At 43.8% G+C, this 17,172-nt stretch overlaps 2 protein-coding genes across 5 annotated transcripts in view; one reads left to right on the forward strand and one right to left on the reverse strand.

The window, feature by feature from the left end:
• The window catches only part of LOC108697542 (calsyntenin-1), a 388,939-nt gene that overhangs the window by 303,008 nt on the left and 68,759 nt on the right, over positions 1-17,172 (reverse strand). The window lies entirely within an intron of this gene.
• Positions 2,331-10,252, forward strand: LOC108704126. Of its 3 annotated transcripts, none has more exons than XM_041571183.1 (3): positions 2,331-7,732; positions 7,774-9,505; positions 9,610-10,252. In XM_041571183.1, exon 1 carries the CDS (start codon positions 5,506-5,508, stop codon positions 6,553-6,555), a length of 1,050 nt encoding a protein of 349 aa, XP_041427117.1. In that variant the 5' UTR covers positions 2,331-5,505; the 3' UTR covers positions 6,556-7,732; positions 7,774-9,505; positions 9,610-10,252. The 3 variants fall into 3 exon arrangements, with proteins under 3 accessions (XP_041427117.1, XP_041427118.1, XP_041427119.1); XM_041571184.1 differs by having other exon boundaries at positions 7,774-8,757; XM_041571185.1 differs by having other exon boundaries at positions 7,774-8,208.

A 17,172-nucleotide genomic window follows, 5' to 3' on the forward strand; every position in this document is an offset into this window, starting at 1 on the left:
GCCTCAATTATCTCACCAAATTTCTTACATACAATGATAAAGATAAAACATCCTAAATATGTTCACTAGTGGTTTGATTCCCAGTAAACATAGATTTTCTTGGTTGCCAATTCACCTTATTCAAACAAAGCCTTCTATATGTTTATTATATATTGTGCACCGAATCCACACGATTTACCTCCCTGACCCTCATTTGCATATGCAAATTAGGATTCGGTTCATCCGGGTAGAAGGATTCGGCCAAATCCGAAACCTGCTGAAAAAGGCCAAATCCTGGCCGAATCCCAAACCGAATCCTGGATTCAGTGCATCCCTGCAATTAACCCTTTCCCTGCCAGCCAAGTTGTCCTAAATGCTAACATCTACTGCCAAGCAGTTTTTAGACATTTTGTACTCTCTCAATTTAAGGGCCTTTCCTGGGGGGGTCTTTTAGTTTACCCAGGAAAACAATATATTGTCTTTTTTCGGACAACTTGAGCTTTCAAAATATGCTATAATTTAAGTGTAATTCCACTTCTGTAAAAAGATATAGGCTTCTAAGTGCCTAATAAAATAAAAAAAAGTTTCACATAGTACAATCACATAGATCAGAAACACGGCAATACCAAATATATATCTTTTTGTGGAGATTTTACACTTATATAGATCAAATTTCTATACAATTTTCCAAAACGGTATACTTCTGATTTCAAGGTCAAACACTCCACTAACAGTAGGTTTACTACTAAAACTACGCATAATTAGAAAGAGCAGATTCTGGCAAATCAAAAATGGGTAAATATATCTATGTACTCCAAACTAACTAGTTGCAATTCTTTCCTAAAGTTATCATTTTTTATACAAATTGGTGAATTTTTTGAAAAATTACCTCAAAACTTCCAACCTGCAGCATCTTATTTCCAACATACTATTAGGTATCAAGACAAATCACCCCAAATATGAAAGCCTGGGGTCCGCTGAACAGTTTGATGCCCAATGTACATAGGATTAAAGAAGTACATGGCATGTAAAGACCACAGAATCTACCTTTTGAATATTTATTTGATGGCTTACACATTTACACTAATTTATAAACACTGCCAGTTTTAGGTGGGATAAAAGGTACAAACAATTATGGTGACCCCTGAAAACCATATATCTTTGGAAAGTACACATTCTGACAAATTCAATATGGTTAATTATGTCTTATTATTCCAAACTACCCCGCTGCAAAGCTACGCTGACGGCAGCGGTTTTTATGACATTTCTGAAAATTGCCTAAAATATTGCAATTGCCCGCATTTATCTCACCATATTTATTACACACAATTGTAAAACATCGTAAATATTGACGCCAAGGGTCTACTAAATAGTTTAGTGCCCAATATGCATAGATTTAACAAAGTATGTGTTATGTACGGACCCCAAATGAAAAACGTGCATATGAATTGTCATATACAGCATATTTGCTTGGCAGGCAAAGGGTTAAAGGCCAAAATACCTTATCCAATAGTCACACTGCAAAATTAAGTTTTTAAGTGAAAAACATAATACATATATTTTTTAGAAAAAGTTTGAGTGGTTCGATTGCCGTTTTATGTAGCAGAGGGGGCTGCCGGAGGGTCTTTGCAGCAGGGAGAGTGGGGACAGACCCATGGACTTAAGCCTGCTCTCTCCTGTCACCCCCCCCAAGCATTGGTAGCTCAGTGGCTTCAAAGGCTCAGTTGTTTAGTGTTAGGGTAGTTAGGGTTGGACTGGGCCGGCAGGGCAGGGGAAAAGACCCGGTGGGCCAGACACGCTCCCTATGCCGATCTCAAAACCTCTCTCCGTGACCCACCGTCACTGCCCCGGCCCGTTCACTGCAGTTAAGGATATAGGAATAAGCGCAGCAGGGGCCAAGGGAGGGATGCGACTTGGATGGTGACGTGGAAATTTTTCATATTTTGCCATATGGCCGCCACCGATGCGGGATAAGCGTCTTAACGCCCGATCATTCCGATTCCCATACGATTTGTGTTCATCAGGCATGACTGCAGCATGCTGGGTGTGGCGCCGGTTGGGATTGAGGAATACGGACCACTGAACAAAGGTGTACTTTTACAAGATCAGTACAAGCCATGCTAAGATCACTGTGTCTGTGTATATGTATATTACTGGGGGAAGTGCCTTTTGTCCTGGTGTCTTATGTTTGCCTAGGGAAGTCTACCTTTCCCCCCCCTCTTCTATGGACATGTGTCTGTGTGCTGGTTCCACCAATTGATTCATAGCATAACATGCTCATTGATTGGATATATTGTAAGACCACCTTATGTCTTGGTGTATAATAAACCACTGGCCATTGTAGAAGGAGGCAGAATACTGGACCCCAGCTAAGAACGACTGCTGTGATGTTATTTCCGGGGGATTGCGCAACATCACCACACGATACATCAAGGTTTCCGGATCGATTGTCCATTAAGACAAAAGATCATTCATATACGATAACAGATGGCGAGTCAATGGCAGGAGGTTCAATTTTTCCCTTAATTTCAGCAGAATTAAAAGGAGCCATATCTTATTTCGGGCAGCAAAAAAAGGCTAGCATTGAGGTAAGACCTTTTTGTTTTGATACTCTCATATTTGAGAAAGTTTTTGCTGTCTGCAAATTGATTTGTGGTCTCTAGGCTGCTGGAATCAGGTAAAAATCTACCAAAAGAACCTTTTGGGTGTATGTGTGGTGTTTTTCATTATTAACTACCCAGGTACTGGTTGGGGCATATCTGCATAACTGCTGTGGGGTTTTATTCATGTATTTATTTATTTTTTTAACCATAAGGGACTGTGATTGCACCCTGCTGGAGGATCTGTGAGTGATTCAGACCAGTGGAGGGAGTTTCTGTGTATGCCGGGTGGTTGTAGGATAATCTTGTAGCAGGCAGATATGGCCAACAGTATCTAGAGGGGATTTAGAATCATTGTTTTTTGTCATTTGTGGAGTTTGTTTTAAAATTGCGACTCTATAGGTTTCATCCTTCATCTTTTGTTTGGGAGGATTGTATTGCTTTTATTATTACAAGTTTCAATATTGGAGGTTGGGTAACAATCTGACCAATCTGAATTACAAACCAAGTTTCTAGCCCTTGCTGAGCGCTGAACAGGGGGAGCCTACGCCATTTTGAAATAGCACATGTGCCAGTGGCCATTTTGTCTGTCTCTTTAAGCACATGTGCCAGCTGCCGTTTTGTCTTTGTTTTTGAAAAGGTATATTGGGCTATTGGTGGGAGGCACATCCCCTGCATATAACCCTAACAGTTGTTCTATTGTATATAATAGATTTTCATCTTTACATTTCATAACAGCAAAGTTCTCTTTGAACTTTTTGGAACATTTTTTACATTTTTGTTATACCTCTCTGCTGTTCCCTGCAGTCTATTGACTCCTACTTCCACAGGGATAGGGGGTTTTCCTAAGGAAGAGACCATCACATGGTGTTGTAATTGTAATTGTCCTTTTGTGTGAGTGAAGGAAGAGTGTTGCATGGTTTACAACATATGGCTATTTGTTAACTAGCTGTTTCACTTTTTATACTCCTTGTTTTCCTGCTCTTTCTCTCTTTATTTTCCTCTCTTTATCCTTCCTTCCGTCCTTTATTATCCCCATCTCTCTCACTTTTCTCCATTTCTCTCTTTTAAAACACTTTTGCTTACCCTCTCTCTCTCTCTGTCTATAACTACCACACTAACTCTTTGCCTTGCTTTTGGCTAGCCCTCTTTTCTGTTTTAATCTATTCTCAAAACAACACATTCTCTGTAGGTTTGGTTGGAAGACATCTTTTCTGTCATTGGAAGTCTGGTAGTGTAAGATAGCTGCTGTCTGCTTATGAAAGTTGCTGTTGGGAAAGAAATTCCTGTTAGTTACGACCATAAGGGCTGTGCTGCGAAGTCGGACTGTATTGGGTGAAAAAACAGTGAACTGGTTAGCTTTTTGTGAGGAGAAAAAGTGGGCCAAGCCTACTCGGGTTCATCAATTGTCGCGTGAGCTTTGTTCTCTTTCCCTCGAGGTCCATCTTAAGGGTGGAAGGTGTCCGTGGTTCGTACCAAAGCCCGGGGGTGGAGTTTGTCTATTGACTATTCCCTTTCTTGTTCGCTTTCTTGACTTTTCGTCACTGAGTGACCAGGTGTCCGCGGTTCGTACCGGAAGCTTGGGGGACGGAACTTGGGGAGGTGAACTGGGGAGGGGTTTCTCTGTTTCTATCTTTTTTTTTCTAGCCACTTTCTCTCAAAACCTATTGGCCTGACTGGGGTGACCAGGTGTCCGTGGTTCGTACCGGAATCCCTAGGAAGGTTCAACTATATCTCCCTTGTTCTCACTTCCTGTTGCTCCCTCTCACTTGCTGTCAATACTCCAGGCATTGGGGTCTCTTATCCTGCAGTCAGGGCCCTGTTTTGAGCCAATTTAGCACGAGGGATAAGGAAGGTGTCCGTGGTTCGTACCTGTCCGGATCCCTCAGCCGCTGATCCTTCTCTCTGAGTGGGCTACGGTGGATAATGTCCGTGGTTCGTATTTGAAGCCCTAGAGCTACTCAGAGGACGAACAGATAAGGATCGACGGTGGTCTGCGCGGTGGACGTAGACACTGTAGGTGGACGCATCTACTTAGAAAAAGCTCGAGACTCGAGTATGGGTGTAGGAAAATCTAGGGAACAGAAGGGTACCACTTCTGAGTTCAGGACGGCTCAGCAGCACATGAAATCCACATATGGAGGAGGGTCTCTTAAGCCCCTCAAAGATTGGCACAAATGGTCTTCAGGTTTAGAATGGTCCATCCCTAAGGAGGGAACGTTTGAGGTCTGGATCTGGGAAAAGTTCGTCCGTGAGTTCCACTCCAGACTCCAAACACATGGGTCTTTAGAGAAGGCCAATTTGTGGTTACAGGAATCTACCAAGCTTCAGCAGCAGGGCATTCAAAAGTCTCAGACAGTAAGGTCAAACATAATCATGTACTCCCGTCCAGCCAGAACTGCAGAAAGCAATAATGATAAGGATGAGACAGAGCTGCAAACAGGTTTAAATTTGCTAGCAACACAGGTCATCTCAACAGCCTCAGCTCATCTGTCTCCATCACCACATCCGGAATCTGCAAAAGATGCCTCTGACAAAACGGATTACTGCCGCCTTGGAAAATCCGATTTGGTCACCTTATGTGAAGCCAGAGGTATCTCTATAATAGACAAATCCAAATTAGAATGCATAGAGGCCTTGGAAAGGGATGACTTCCAACAGGGCCCTGAGGGGGATTACAGGCGCTACGGGGGGGGCAGCTGAGGGATAGACTTCGGGACGTCTACGGGGTTGGGTTTGATGGAAGCCGGAGTCAGCTCATTACCAAACTTTGGCAACTAGACGCCAGTTTGAAAGGACAGGCTCCATCTATGGAACCGGCACCTGTGGCCTTGGGGTCTAGGCCTGCGGCCAGCCCTCAGAGGGTGGAGCCCCTATATCCGTCCCGGGCCACCCTGGGCAGGTGGCAGGTCCTCTCCAATCCCCTATGAGTCCTTACACTAATTTACCACCATCCCAGAGGGCCCCCGCCGAGGCTGGTCCACCCTCTGGGGTGATTCCAGTCCGAGTACAGGAATGTGAGGGACCCCCTGGACAAAACGCCACGAGCCGTATCACCTGGCACGTGCCTTTTACTGCAGGGGAGATCAGGGAGATTTTAAATGACCTCACGGATCACAGGACGAACCCACGTGGGTTCGCTAAGAAAATGGGAGTCAATCAGCTAAGCTATGGGATGAGCGGAGCAGATTGTGCGCGCATCCTCAGAGCCGCAGTATGCGAAGATGTGGCTGATGACATCATTTCCAGGTGTGCAATAACTACACATGAGCAGCTCACAATGGGGGGCAAGGAATTCTGTAAGCAACTGACAGACAAAATGCCCACTATGTATAGTGTTGTGTCCCCATTCCAGTTTATGACAGCGATCCAGGGCCCAGATGAGGACGCCTCGGTCTATTGGCGGAGGTTAAAACAAGGGGTAACAGATGCAGGGTTTGAGCCAGATGCCCCAGATAACACCCAGCCAGTATCGCCCATCCATCTAATGTTAAAGGCTAAATTTCTGGCTGGATTGGTGCCTAAGCTAAGAGATAGGCTAATGGTTGCACGACCAGAGGCCCATTCGATGAGTTTCCACTCCCTTATGGCAACAATCCAGGCCATAGAACTGGACCTGCATGCCAGGAAAGAGGCCAAGTCGGCCAAAATCATGGCAGCTCTTGAGCTAATAGCCCAGGACCACCATCCATATCCTAGGAAAAAGAAACTCCCCAAACGTACTAATATAACTTGTTTTAATTGTGATCAAAAAGGACATTTAGCGCGCCACTGTCCAGAAAATGAGGACAAGAAAGAACAAAATTCTCCTAGTGCTTATAAAGTTGTTCCTGACCGGCCTCACGCACATAACCCAAACCCGGGGAAATCTTACCGTAGTTCGGAGGGCCCCCCGGGAACCTACCATTTCATACCAGACCCTGAAACAGTTAAAACCATCGGAGCTGCTACACAGTTCCATAGCTTCGCCCACTAGGGGAAAGGCAAACCGGTATCGGCCCATGTCAATCTATTTCTTGAGGAATTGCCATATCCTCTGTCCTGCCTCATCGACACCAGTGCAGCCAGGACTGTTCTAAAAACACAAGCTCTAAAAGGCAGGATTCCACTCTCTGGCAACACAACCCCCACCATTGGGCTTACAGGTCATCCAGTGACTCTTAGGGAGACAAAACCATTGTACTGCAGGTTAGGTCAACACACCGAAGCAGTCAGATCTCTATTAGTTTCAGATGATGTCCCTATCAACCTATTGGGAGCAGACATTCTGTCGGAGATTCAGGCCAACATCACTTATACCCCAGAGGGTGTTGTGGTAACTAGTGCACTCACAGACGAGTTGCTGTGTGCAGTGGTGGCAGTCCCGTATACTGGAGAACCTGGTACACATTTGTCCCTGGATGTACTAGCTGAGATAGACCCTAAGGTTTGGGCAAAAAACGAATAGATCGTCCACATATTGTAACAGTGCGACCTCTGGATCCTCTGGCACCCACTGGTCTAATACCACCTTTAGCTTGCAACTATATTCCAGGGTAGACAGCTGACGTGGACCCGGTTACCACAGGGGTCCATGACTAGCCCATCGGAATATAGTTGCAAGCTAAAGGTGGTATTAGACCAGTGGGTGCCAGAGGATCCGGAGGTCGCACTGTTACAATATGTGGACGATCTATTTGTTGCCCGGACAAGGATTCATGCTACAGACACACTATCTCGCTACTGAACCATCTGGCATCCACTGGGAATAAGGCTAGCAAGGAAAAATTGCAGTTTTGTAAGGAGAAGGTTATTTTTCTAGGCCACTGTATCTCAAAAGGGACCCGACACCTGACAACACAACGGATACAGACTCTCAAAGACTTCACCCGACCTCGTAATGCCCGACAGTTGAGAGCCCTTCTAGGTCTGATCAATTACAGCAGAGATTGGATCCCTAATATTTCATTCAAAATGGGCCCTCTCTATACTTTACCCTCTCAGACACCATTTCAATTAACTGACGAACACTGGTCAACCCTCCAGGATCTGATCCAGCAACTCTCCAGGGCCCCGGCACTAGGTCTTCCCAGCTATGACCTACCCGTTTATCTCTTTTGTCACGAAAGCAAAGGGCATGCCACTGGGGTACTGACCCAATTACATGGATCCAGGTATAGACCCATAATGTACATTTCCACTGAATTGGATCCAGTCATCAAAGGTTCACCTGGGTGCATCCGAGCTACCGCCGCCTGTGTGGTGTTATTACAGAAAGTTGGTGACATAGTTTTAGATTCCCCTCTAACCCTTCTCACCCCACACTCTGTCCATGAGATTCTCAACCAGGTCCAGACCAAACATCTCTCAGCAGCACGTCTGACCAAATATGAAGTGGCTCTCCTCACCCCTACTAACCTCACACTGAGACGATGTACAATCCTCAATCCCGCATCTCTTCTCCCGACCCATTCTGACTCGGAAGAAGGGGGGGGGACGAAGGGATTGTGACTGACTCTAACCCAACCATGACAGAACCAACAGACAATCACAACTGTCTTGAACTCATGGAACTCGAGACAGAAGCAGTTAGCCCTGTCAAGAGAGCTCCCCTTCCGGAAGCAATAGACCTTTTTGTAGACGGTTCCAGGTATTACACATCAGATGGTAAACCTCACACAGGATACGCTGTAACAACAGTTGACAAAGTAGTAGAAAGAGGCTCTTTTAGCAGCCACATGTCGGCCCAGGAGGCTGAATTACATGCATTGGCCAGAGCCTGTGAAAAACATGAAGGTTTAAGGATCAATGTACACACGGACTCGAGGTATGCTTTTGGTATAGCTCACGATTTTGGCCCAATCTGGAAAGCTAGAGGATTCCTTACTAGCTCGGGGAAACCTGTAAAACATACCGAAATGATCAATAGATTGTTCATAGCATTCACTCTTCCTTTAGAAGTGGCTATCTTAAAGGTCAAAGCTCACACCACAGAGACCACCATGGAAGCCAAGGGCAATGCAATGGCTGCTAAAGAAGGAGCCCTTGATCCCCATCCCGTCTCTAATGCTAGCTAAACCCACTAATGTGTCTCTCAAGGAATTTGAGAAGTTGCAGGCTCAAGCGGAGAGTACAGAGAAGCGAAAATGGGCAATGTTGGGGGCAACAGAGGGGGCTGATAAGATCTGGAGTCTCGATGGTAAGTGGTGCTTGCCTAAAGCATTATATCCGATGATGGCCCATGTAACCCACTACCCTAGTCACCAGTCCAAAACTGTCATGTGTGCCCAAGTAGAGGAGTACTGGATAGCTTCAGGATTCTCTACCACAGCCACCAAGCTCACTAGTGCTTGCCTGGTCTGTGCCTAACACAACCCTGGACGACGGGCTGTAGCCCCAAGGAAACATTCTCCAAAACCTGAATACCCCTTCCAGAGAATCCAAATAGATTATATCAAAATGCCTAAGAGTGGGCCCCACGAGTATGCTTTGGTCTGTGTGGACATGTTTTCTAGTTGGCCGGAGGCTTGGTCTGTTAAAAATGCTAATGCCGTAACAACTGCTAAAAAGATCCTTTCTGAGGTTGTCTGTCAATGGGGAGTACCTGAAGCCATCTAATCTGGCCAGGGGACTCATTTTACCGGACAGGTTTTTAAGGAAATTTGTGAGGCCCTTCACATCAACCAGGGTCTCCATACTCCATACCACCCCCAGAGCAGCGGCAAGGTAGAGAGACTAAATGGTACTCTTAAGAACAAGATCTCTAAGATATCCACTGACACGGGCAAACCTTGGCCTGAGTGTTTGTCTATTGCCCTGTACTCTGTGCGTAATGCCCCAAGACGGCCTCACGGGCTGTCCCCTTATGAGATTCTGTTCGGGAGTAGGCCCAAAACGGGATTGTACTTTCCCCAGCAGCTGTCGTCTTTACATTCTCAGTTGACGGGGTATGAGCAGTCTCTTCAGCGGGAACTCCAAAAGATACATCATAGAGTTCATGAATCTATTCCTGATCCAGAGTCTATAACCGGTTTGCATTCTATCCAACCAGGTGACTGGGTAGTCATAAAGAAACATCAGCGCCAGGGACTAGAGGCGAGATACACCGGGCCGTACCAGGTTCTTTTGACAACATCCACCTCCCTTAAGGTCGAGGAACGTGACGGGTGGATCCACGCCAGCCACTGCAAGAAGCTGCTGGACTATCAAGTGCAATGATCAGGTGCATTGTTTCTATATACACTTGTTGTTTAATGTATTTTGGATACTGTTATGAGGAGTCACATCCGAATTAACTGTTCAAGATGCATTTACAATTAGCAAAGACAGCAAATAGGTCCAACTGCTGGTTGTGCTCCAAACCCCCTCTGAGCCAGAGCATCCCGGCGATGGCGGCAGTACATGCCCTTTATGACATCAGGGTGGGCATGAGAAAGTTTAGTCCTTCAGGTAGATCAGCGGAACGCCATCTGTCCATAGAATTTAATCAGACATTCTTAGATGGTAACGTCACCTATGGTCTTGATGTCAGCTCCGAGGCTTGTACTAGACTTAGCAGACCCGTGTGGGTATCCGGTCAATTAGGCCAGACCGGGATTTGTTTTAATATCAGTTCTGGGTTTGGAGCCAAGTCCCTGGGGAGGACCGAATGCCCATCTGGGATAACCATCCAGATCGACCATAGAATCCCTGACGGTAACAACCTAACCACCAGACATGATTATGTCTGCTGGGGGGGAGGGTGTGACATTCAGGAGGGTGCAGCAATCCCATTATCCATCCAGTTGTTGCGCAATGCCCGTAACCGTAACCCCAATGACTTTGTGTCTCATTAACTGGGCCCTATTACTTTTTGTGCGGCCAGGCTGCCTATAGAGTCGTTCCCCCGAATACTAGAGGGTCATGCTCCATAGTCAGGTTAGTCCCTGCCTCCTACATTGCCGACGGTCACAAGGACCTGATGGTGCAGAGGAGGGTAAGTGTGGGAAGAAGGACCAGGAGAGAGCTATTCTTCGCAGGGGACCGTGCATGGGCATGGTTTCCGGCATGGACTGGATGGGGTATAGAATTTATGAAGCGGCTAAATAATTTTTCCATCATAATGAACGAGATGTTTAATGAGACAGTCGAAGCCATGAGAGAAATTTCTTCTGAACGACAGCTGAAGACCCTTATGCTTCAGAAGAAAATGGCTCTCTACTATCTTTTAGCATCAAAGGGGGGTTTCTGTGAGTTCATCGGGGAGGATTGCTGTACCTGGGTGGAAGATACTGGGGACAAGGTTCAGGCCCATCTTGACAAGGTGAAAGTTACAGGGACAAGCACGCGCTATTGCAGAGGAGGGTTGGAACCCCTTTAAAGGTTTAGGGGGCTCCGGTGATATGTTGTTTTCTATTGGATCATGGCTTAAAGAAGTTGGAGTGTATGTCCTGATGCTGCTCTGCTTTCTTTTCCTCCTCTATGTGACGGCGAGAATGACCTGTTGTTTGGTGAACCAAGTTACAAAGAGCCGTGCAGAGGACCATGTGATGATTCCATAAAGAGCCATCGCCTGAAGCATCCGGAACCCTTTACCTCAGAAAGATCAACACAGGAAGAACCACCACCTTTTTTTAACACAAACTATGGACTGTCCCTAAAAGAACAGACTTCTTCCCTTCTTGGAGACTTTTTTGGGGCTGTTCTTCTCAAAGAAGACATAACCAGAAACCTTGTTTGATGACATCACCTCCTTGAAGGCCAGTCTGGACCTCATGATCAAGATATAAAGAAGATCAAGAATATTAGGCCGGTTTTTCTTGTTAGTGCATTTGTAGTGTAGCATGTTCCCTTTTCTTTCTGTACCCTTTAGAAGCTTTGGTTGGAGTGATTGTAGCGTTAGGAAGCCGTTGCTGTGACGACATATGGCGAAAAAGGAGGGACTGACGTGGAAATTTTTCATATTACGCCATATGGCCGCCACCAATGCGGGATAAGCATCTTAACGACCGACATTTGCACAGTCGCCCGATCATTCCGATTCCCATCCGATTTGTGTTCATCAGGCATGACTGCAGCATGCCGGGTGTGGCGCCGGTTGGGATTGAGGAATACAGACCACTGAACAAAGGTGTACTTTTACAAGATCAGTACAAGCCATGCTAAGATCACTGTGTCTGTGTATATGTATATTACTGGGGGAAGTGCCTTTTGTCCTGGTGTCTTTTGTTTGCCTAGGGAAGTCTACCTTTCCCCCCCCTCTTCTATGGACATGCGTCTGTGTGCTGGTTCCACCAATTGATTCATAGCATAACATGCTCATTGATTGGATATATTGTAAGACCACCTTTTGTCTTGGTGTATAATAAACCACTGGCCATTGTAGAAGGAGGCAGAATACTGGACCCCAGCTAAGAACGACTGCTGTGACGTTATTTCCGGGGGATTGCGCAACATCACCACACAATACATCAAGGTTTCCGGATCAATTGTCCATTAAGACAAAAGATCATTCATATACGATAACAATGGGGAGTCTGGAGGGTGCTTTGCATCTGGAGGGCACCGAGACATGCGAGTAGTGATTGTGCTGAATGTGCTGCTGCAGTTTGAACTTCCTGCTTATCTAACACGTGTCTCGGTGCTCACATAGAAATGAATGTGGGACGTAGATCACAGTCACCGAGTCCACCTTTAGGGGCAAATTCACTAAGATGCGAAGTTGCGCCAGGCACAACTTCGCCGCACTTCGCCAGGCGTAGTTTCGCCAGCGCTCCGCAAATTCACTAAAATCCGAAGTTGCGCTCAGGGGTAGCGTAAGGTTGTGAAGTTGCGCTAGCGTTGATTCGCTATGTAAAGCGAAGTTACGCTAGCGAAGGCTAATTTGCATACGGCGCGAAATTCAAATTTCAATGGAGGAATACGTATCAGCACTACAAATGCCAAGAAAACCTTCAAATCATCAAATAAAAATTTTATTTTGCCCTACACATGTGCTAGGTAAGTTGCCATGAGTCAGGAAATGTAGGGGGGGAGGAGGGGAGCCCCAAAAAAATTTTCGATCTTTTTCAGCCTATCACCCATAATGTAGAAAACACGCCAGCGTTTTTTGGGACTTAGAAAAAATTTTGACTTTTATTGAAACAATCCCTATCTACTCTATTGCGCTTCGCCAGGTCTGAGGTGGCGAAGGAAGTCTAGCGTAAAAGGTAGCGTTCAGTTAGCGCAAGTTAGTGAATTTGCGTAGTTACGTCGCTAGCGAAAATTCGCCTGGCGTAAGGGTGCGAAGTAACACTAGCGAAACTACGCCAGCGTTCGTTAGTGAATTTGCGCAGTAACGAAAATGACAAACGCTAGCGAATTAACGCTTCGGCGCTTAGTTTCTGGGAGGAGGGAGAAGGAGAAGGAGCTACAGAAAGAGAGCTTGTGTAACGTAGACCCGGAGTTGTAAAACTATCAAGGTTTTTTTTTCATGCCTGGTTTCTGGGAGGGAGGTAGGGTTGCCACCCGGCCGGTAAAATACCTTCCAAGGCCGGGGCCGGTATTACAAATTTACCAGCAATGTTGCTGCCGGTAAATTTGTAATACGATCAAAAGGAGCCCTCGGCCTGCCCCCAATCCCCTGCAACTTACCTTTTTTTTTTCCTCTTCTAGCGTCCGCGGGTCTCCGTCGCGTGGCCCTGCCCCCTTTGACGTCACGCCGGCCCCTTTTGACATCATTTCCCGCCCCTTTTGAGGCCCGCCCCCAGCAGCCGGTAAAAAAAATGATAAAAGGTGGCAACCCTAGAGGGAGGGGGAGTTACAGAAGGAGAGTGTGAAACAGAGAGAGAGAATGAACAGGAGCGGAGCTTTAATAAAAGTTACAAAACTACCGAGGCTGGATACAGAGAAGGGTGGGGGCTGGCCATGGGGACAGAAGGAGATCAGGGTAGTAGGGCAATAACAACCGCACCTTTGAAGCCAGGTTGCTGCCGATGTTTGTGCAGTTTGTGATTGACAGCACTGACAGGAGTGAGGACAGAGCTGTTATGCATATTAACCCGACTCCGACGCCAGAGCTGGCCAGAAGCAGGTAGGATATATATATTTTAAATATATATATTTATATTTTAAAAACTTTAATACATTATATTTAGACATTTTAATAACTTCATGCAATGATTCTTTTTACCAATATTTAATTTTGTGATAGTTCCCCTTTAATATTAAGAATATGTTCTCTAATCCTATCTTTTAACTTGCAGCTGGTTTGACCCGCATATGGTTTCTTACATTTTTCGCAAGTAAGAAGATAAATTTAATTTTTAATGTTTCAGTTAATGTAATGTTTAATTTCATAATTTTTGGTAGTGGTAGTTGAGGTAAAACATTTTGTTACAGAGTATTTACACGTCATGCATTTTGTCGAACCGCATTTATACCTCCCCTTTGCATGTAGCCAGGTATTAACTGGAGTGTTAGTCCTTGTTAGACTAGGGGACAATTTGTTTCCAAGTGTCTTTTTCTTTACACAAATGTATGTCCTTTGTCTAGAATTGTTTTAAGGATGGGGGTCAGTTTCTAATATTGCTTATTTTCTATTCACAATGGTTTTAATCTTATTAAATTGTGGGCTGTAGGTTAAAATACATGTTATATTTTCTGAAGGGTTCTTTTTGCTTTTATTTATATGTGCAATAGAGTGTGCACTAGAGTCACTACCATTATTTGTGTGTACATTCTGTGTTATTTTCTATCTGTTAAATAAACTGTTTCTATCAATGTCTGCTGCTTCCTTTCCAGCGATCTAAGAGAGGATGAAGAAAGCATCAGGACACCGAAGTTCTACCTGAGGGAAAGAAGGAAGAAAAGGTTTTGAACTTGTCTAATAGGACTCAGACTTTTTTTTTTTTAATTTTTTTTTATTTTCAAGATCACTTTTTAATCTGCATTGTATCAGTACATCATCAGTAAGATCCTATTTTTTTTTTTTTATCAACAAATTTTTCCAGTACAGTGATCACATTGCAAGCAACATATAAGATAATCAAGATAAGTTAGTCCAGCAGATCATACATTAATATAATACCACAGTATGATAATAGCACCCAATCTAGATAATCGATTCCCAATTGTACTTATAATTATATAAGCCAAAAATAAAATCATATATATATATATATATATATATATATATATATATATATATATATATATATATATATATATATATATATATATATATATATATGCAGTCCCACAGTACCAGCACTCAGACAGATGTTGCCAGTGGTGCACGATCAATAAATCGTATATAGTCTTTTGAAGGATCAGCACACACTGTTCTGTAGTGAAGTAATAGTGTTTATTTTCAAACAAAACACATTTTTATCCATATATCCATATATCCATAAAGTAGATGCCGGTGCACACAGGGAATTTTTTCAAATCAATAATCCTTATATATATATATAAAACACAGAAAAAATAGAACACAAAAAAAAATACACAAAAGGAAAAAGACATCTTCCTCTACATTACCATCAGCTTCTATACTCTCTTAATAGTATAGCCAGTCATCAACAAGTTTTATAATACAATAATTGAACTGTTCAATGTTCCTCCAGTTGGGAATACACCTGCCAAGAATGCCATATATCAAAAAAAAAATTGTACTTCCCCAAGGATTGAGCTGTTTATTTCTTGTAAAGATACACTCTCATCAACCGTTCTTTAACTTTGTTAATTTGTAAATATGGAGACTTCCAAGCTACTGCAATCGTTTGTTTTGTTGCATTAAATATATAAGTAATTCCACACCCTCTATGGTCACTGTAGTTCAAGCTTTTCAGAAAGCCTTGAAGGTGGTACAGGGTCCATCTGAAGTTTGGTCTCCTAGGACCCCAATATGGGGCAATAATCATCTTCCCCACTTTCATGAGCTACAAGACATAGCTAGATGGGCTCAGCTGGGAGTTAAAACCTTAAGTGACATTGTGAATGGTGGTGAATGTAAAACATATGACTTACTGAGACAGGAGATACACCCTCCCCCTAATATGTTTTTCAGGTATCTGCAGTTGCGTCATGCCTTTAACATGCAATTTCCCGTTAGACCCATAAGGGTGGTTGAAACTACCCTGGAGACCTACCTCCATAGACAAGACCTGACTAAACCACTCTCTTGGTTCTATACTATTTTGTTGACTGCAGGTCCTTCACCCCTGGAAAAATCTAAGACCAAATGGCAGAGAGACATTCCTGAGTTGGATGATGAGAAGTGGTCTGATGCTCTCAAAATGGTCCTAAATATTTCCATCTCAATGAGAGATAGATACATCCAGATAAAGTTTTTAAACAGAGTGTACCTGACTCCATACCGATTAGCGAAAATATACGATAATGTATCAGATATGTGCCCTAAGTGCAGGGATGAGATAGGCACCCTGTTCCATGTATTTTGGTCATGCCCGGTGATACAGAGATTCTGGAGTAAGGTGCTACAATTCTTGGATGAAAAATTAGCACTCCCACATATTCGTTCCCCGGAACTCTGCTTACTAGGCCTGTCTGGTGATGTTCCACTCCGCTTCTATTCCAGACTCTGCTATTTACAACTTCTCTACTACGCCAATAAAGCCATTCTTATGCACTGGAAGTCCTTGGACCCCCCCTCATTGCAATATTGGCAAAAGATGGTAAATGACTCTCTTCCAAGTCAGAAATTGACATACTTAGCCAGGGGGTGCCCAAAGAAATTTGATGCCATATGGGGTACCTGGTTGAATTTACAGTAGTCTGTAGAAACGAGTGTAATTATGTATAGCCGTAATGACTGCCTCTGCCTCACATCTTTTCTTTTATTCTCTTTTCTTTTTCTTTCTCTGCTTATTGTTGTTAAAACTGCAAAATAAAAACTTTTAAAAAAAAATATATAAGTAATTAAGCACATCTCTTTTTCTGGGATACCTTCAATCTGTTTATGTAGCAACGCCTCCCACGGATTTTTGGGGGGAGTCACACCCAGAATACTATCTACCATGGCATATACTCTATACCACAATTGCCTAGCCTTAGGGAAGTCCACCAAATATGTGCCATTGTATCAGTATCCTGACACCCCCGAAAGCAATTTGCATTATAAGATGGAACCCATTTTGCAATACGTGCGGGAACTAAATACCATCTAGACAAAACTTTTAGTGAAGTTTCCTGAATATCCGAGCTAATAGAGCAGTGAGCTATATTGAGAAAAACAGTGGACCACTCTTCCTCCTCTTGAGTTAAATTTAACTTCCTTTCCCAAGCCTTGATGTATTTTAACTCTTTGGGGGAGTAGCATTAGTCCAATTATCATAAAAAAATGGATATTAGTCTCCTAGATTGAGGGGTTTTAATACAAAATAGTTCAAATTGAGTGGGGGCATTATAAGTTGTATTCTGAGAAAGTGATTGAATATAGTGTCGAATTTGGATAAAGTGGTAATGTTCAGATTGTGGTAGCTCAAATTTTTTTTGTAGTTGGGTAATAGAGTGGAGTTTCCCTTCATAAATAAAATTATGAATACAAGTTATTCCCTTTTCAATCCACAAGTTAAAAGAATTTGGTGTAGAGCCCGGAGGAAAACCAGGATTGTCAAATAGACTAATAGCGGGG

The sequence above is a fragment of the Xenopus laevis genome, chromosome 7S (assembly GCF_017654675.1).
Source record: "Xenopus laevis strain J_2021 chromosome 7S, Xenopus_laevis_v10.1, whole genome shotgun sequence".
Lineage (NCBI taxonomy): Eukaryota > Metazoa > Chordata > Amphibia > Anura > Pipidae > Xenopus > Xenopus laevis.

Excerpts from the sequence above, each read along its gene's own strand:
- LOC108704126 (XM_041571183.1), top strand. The coding sequence starts at position 5,506 with ATGAGTCCTTACACTAATTTACCACCATCCCAGAGGGCCCCCGCCGAG.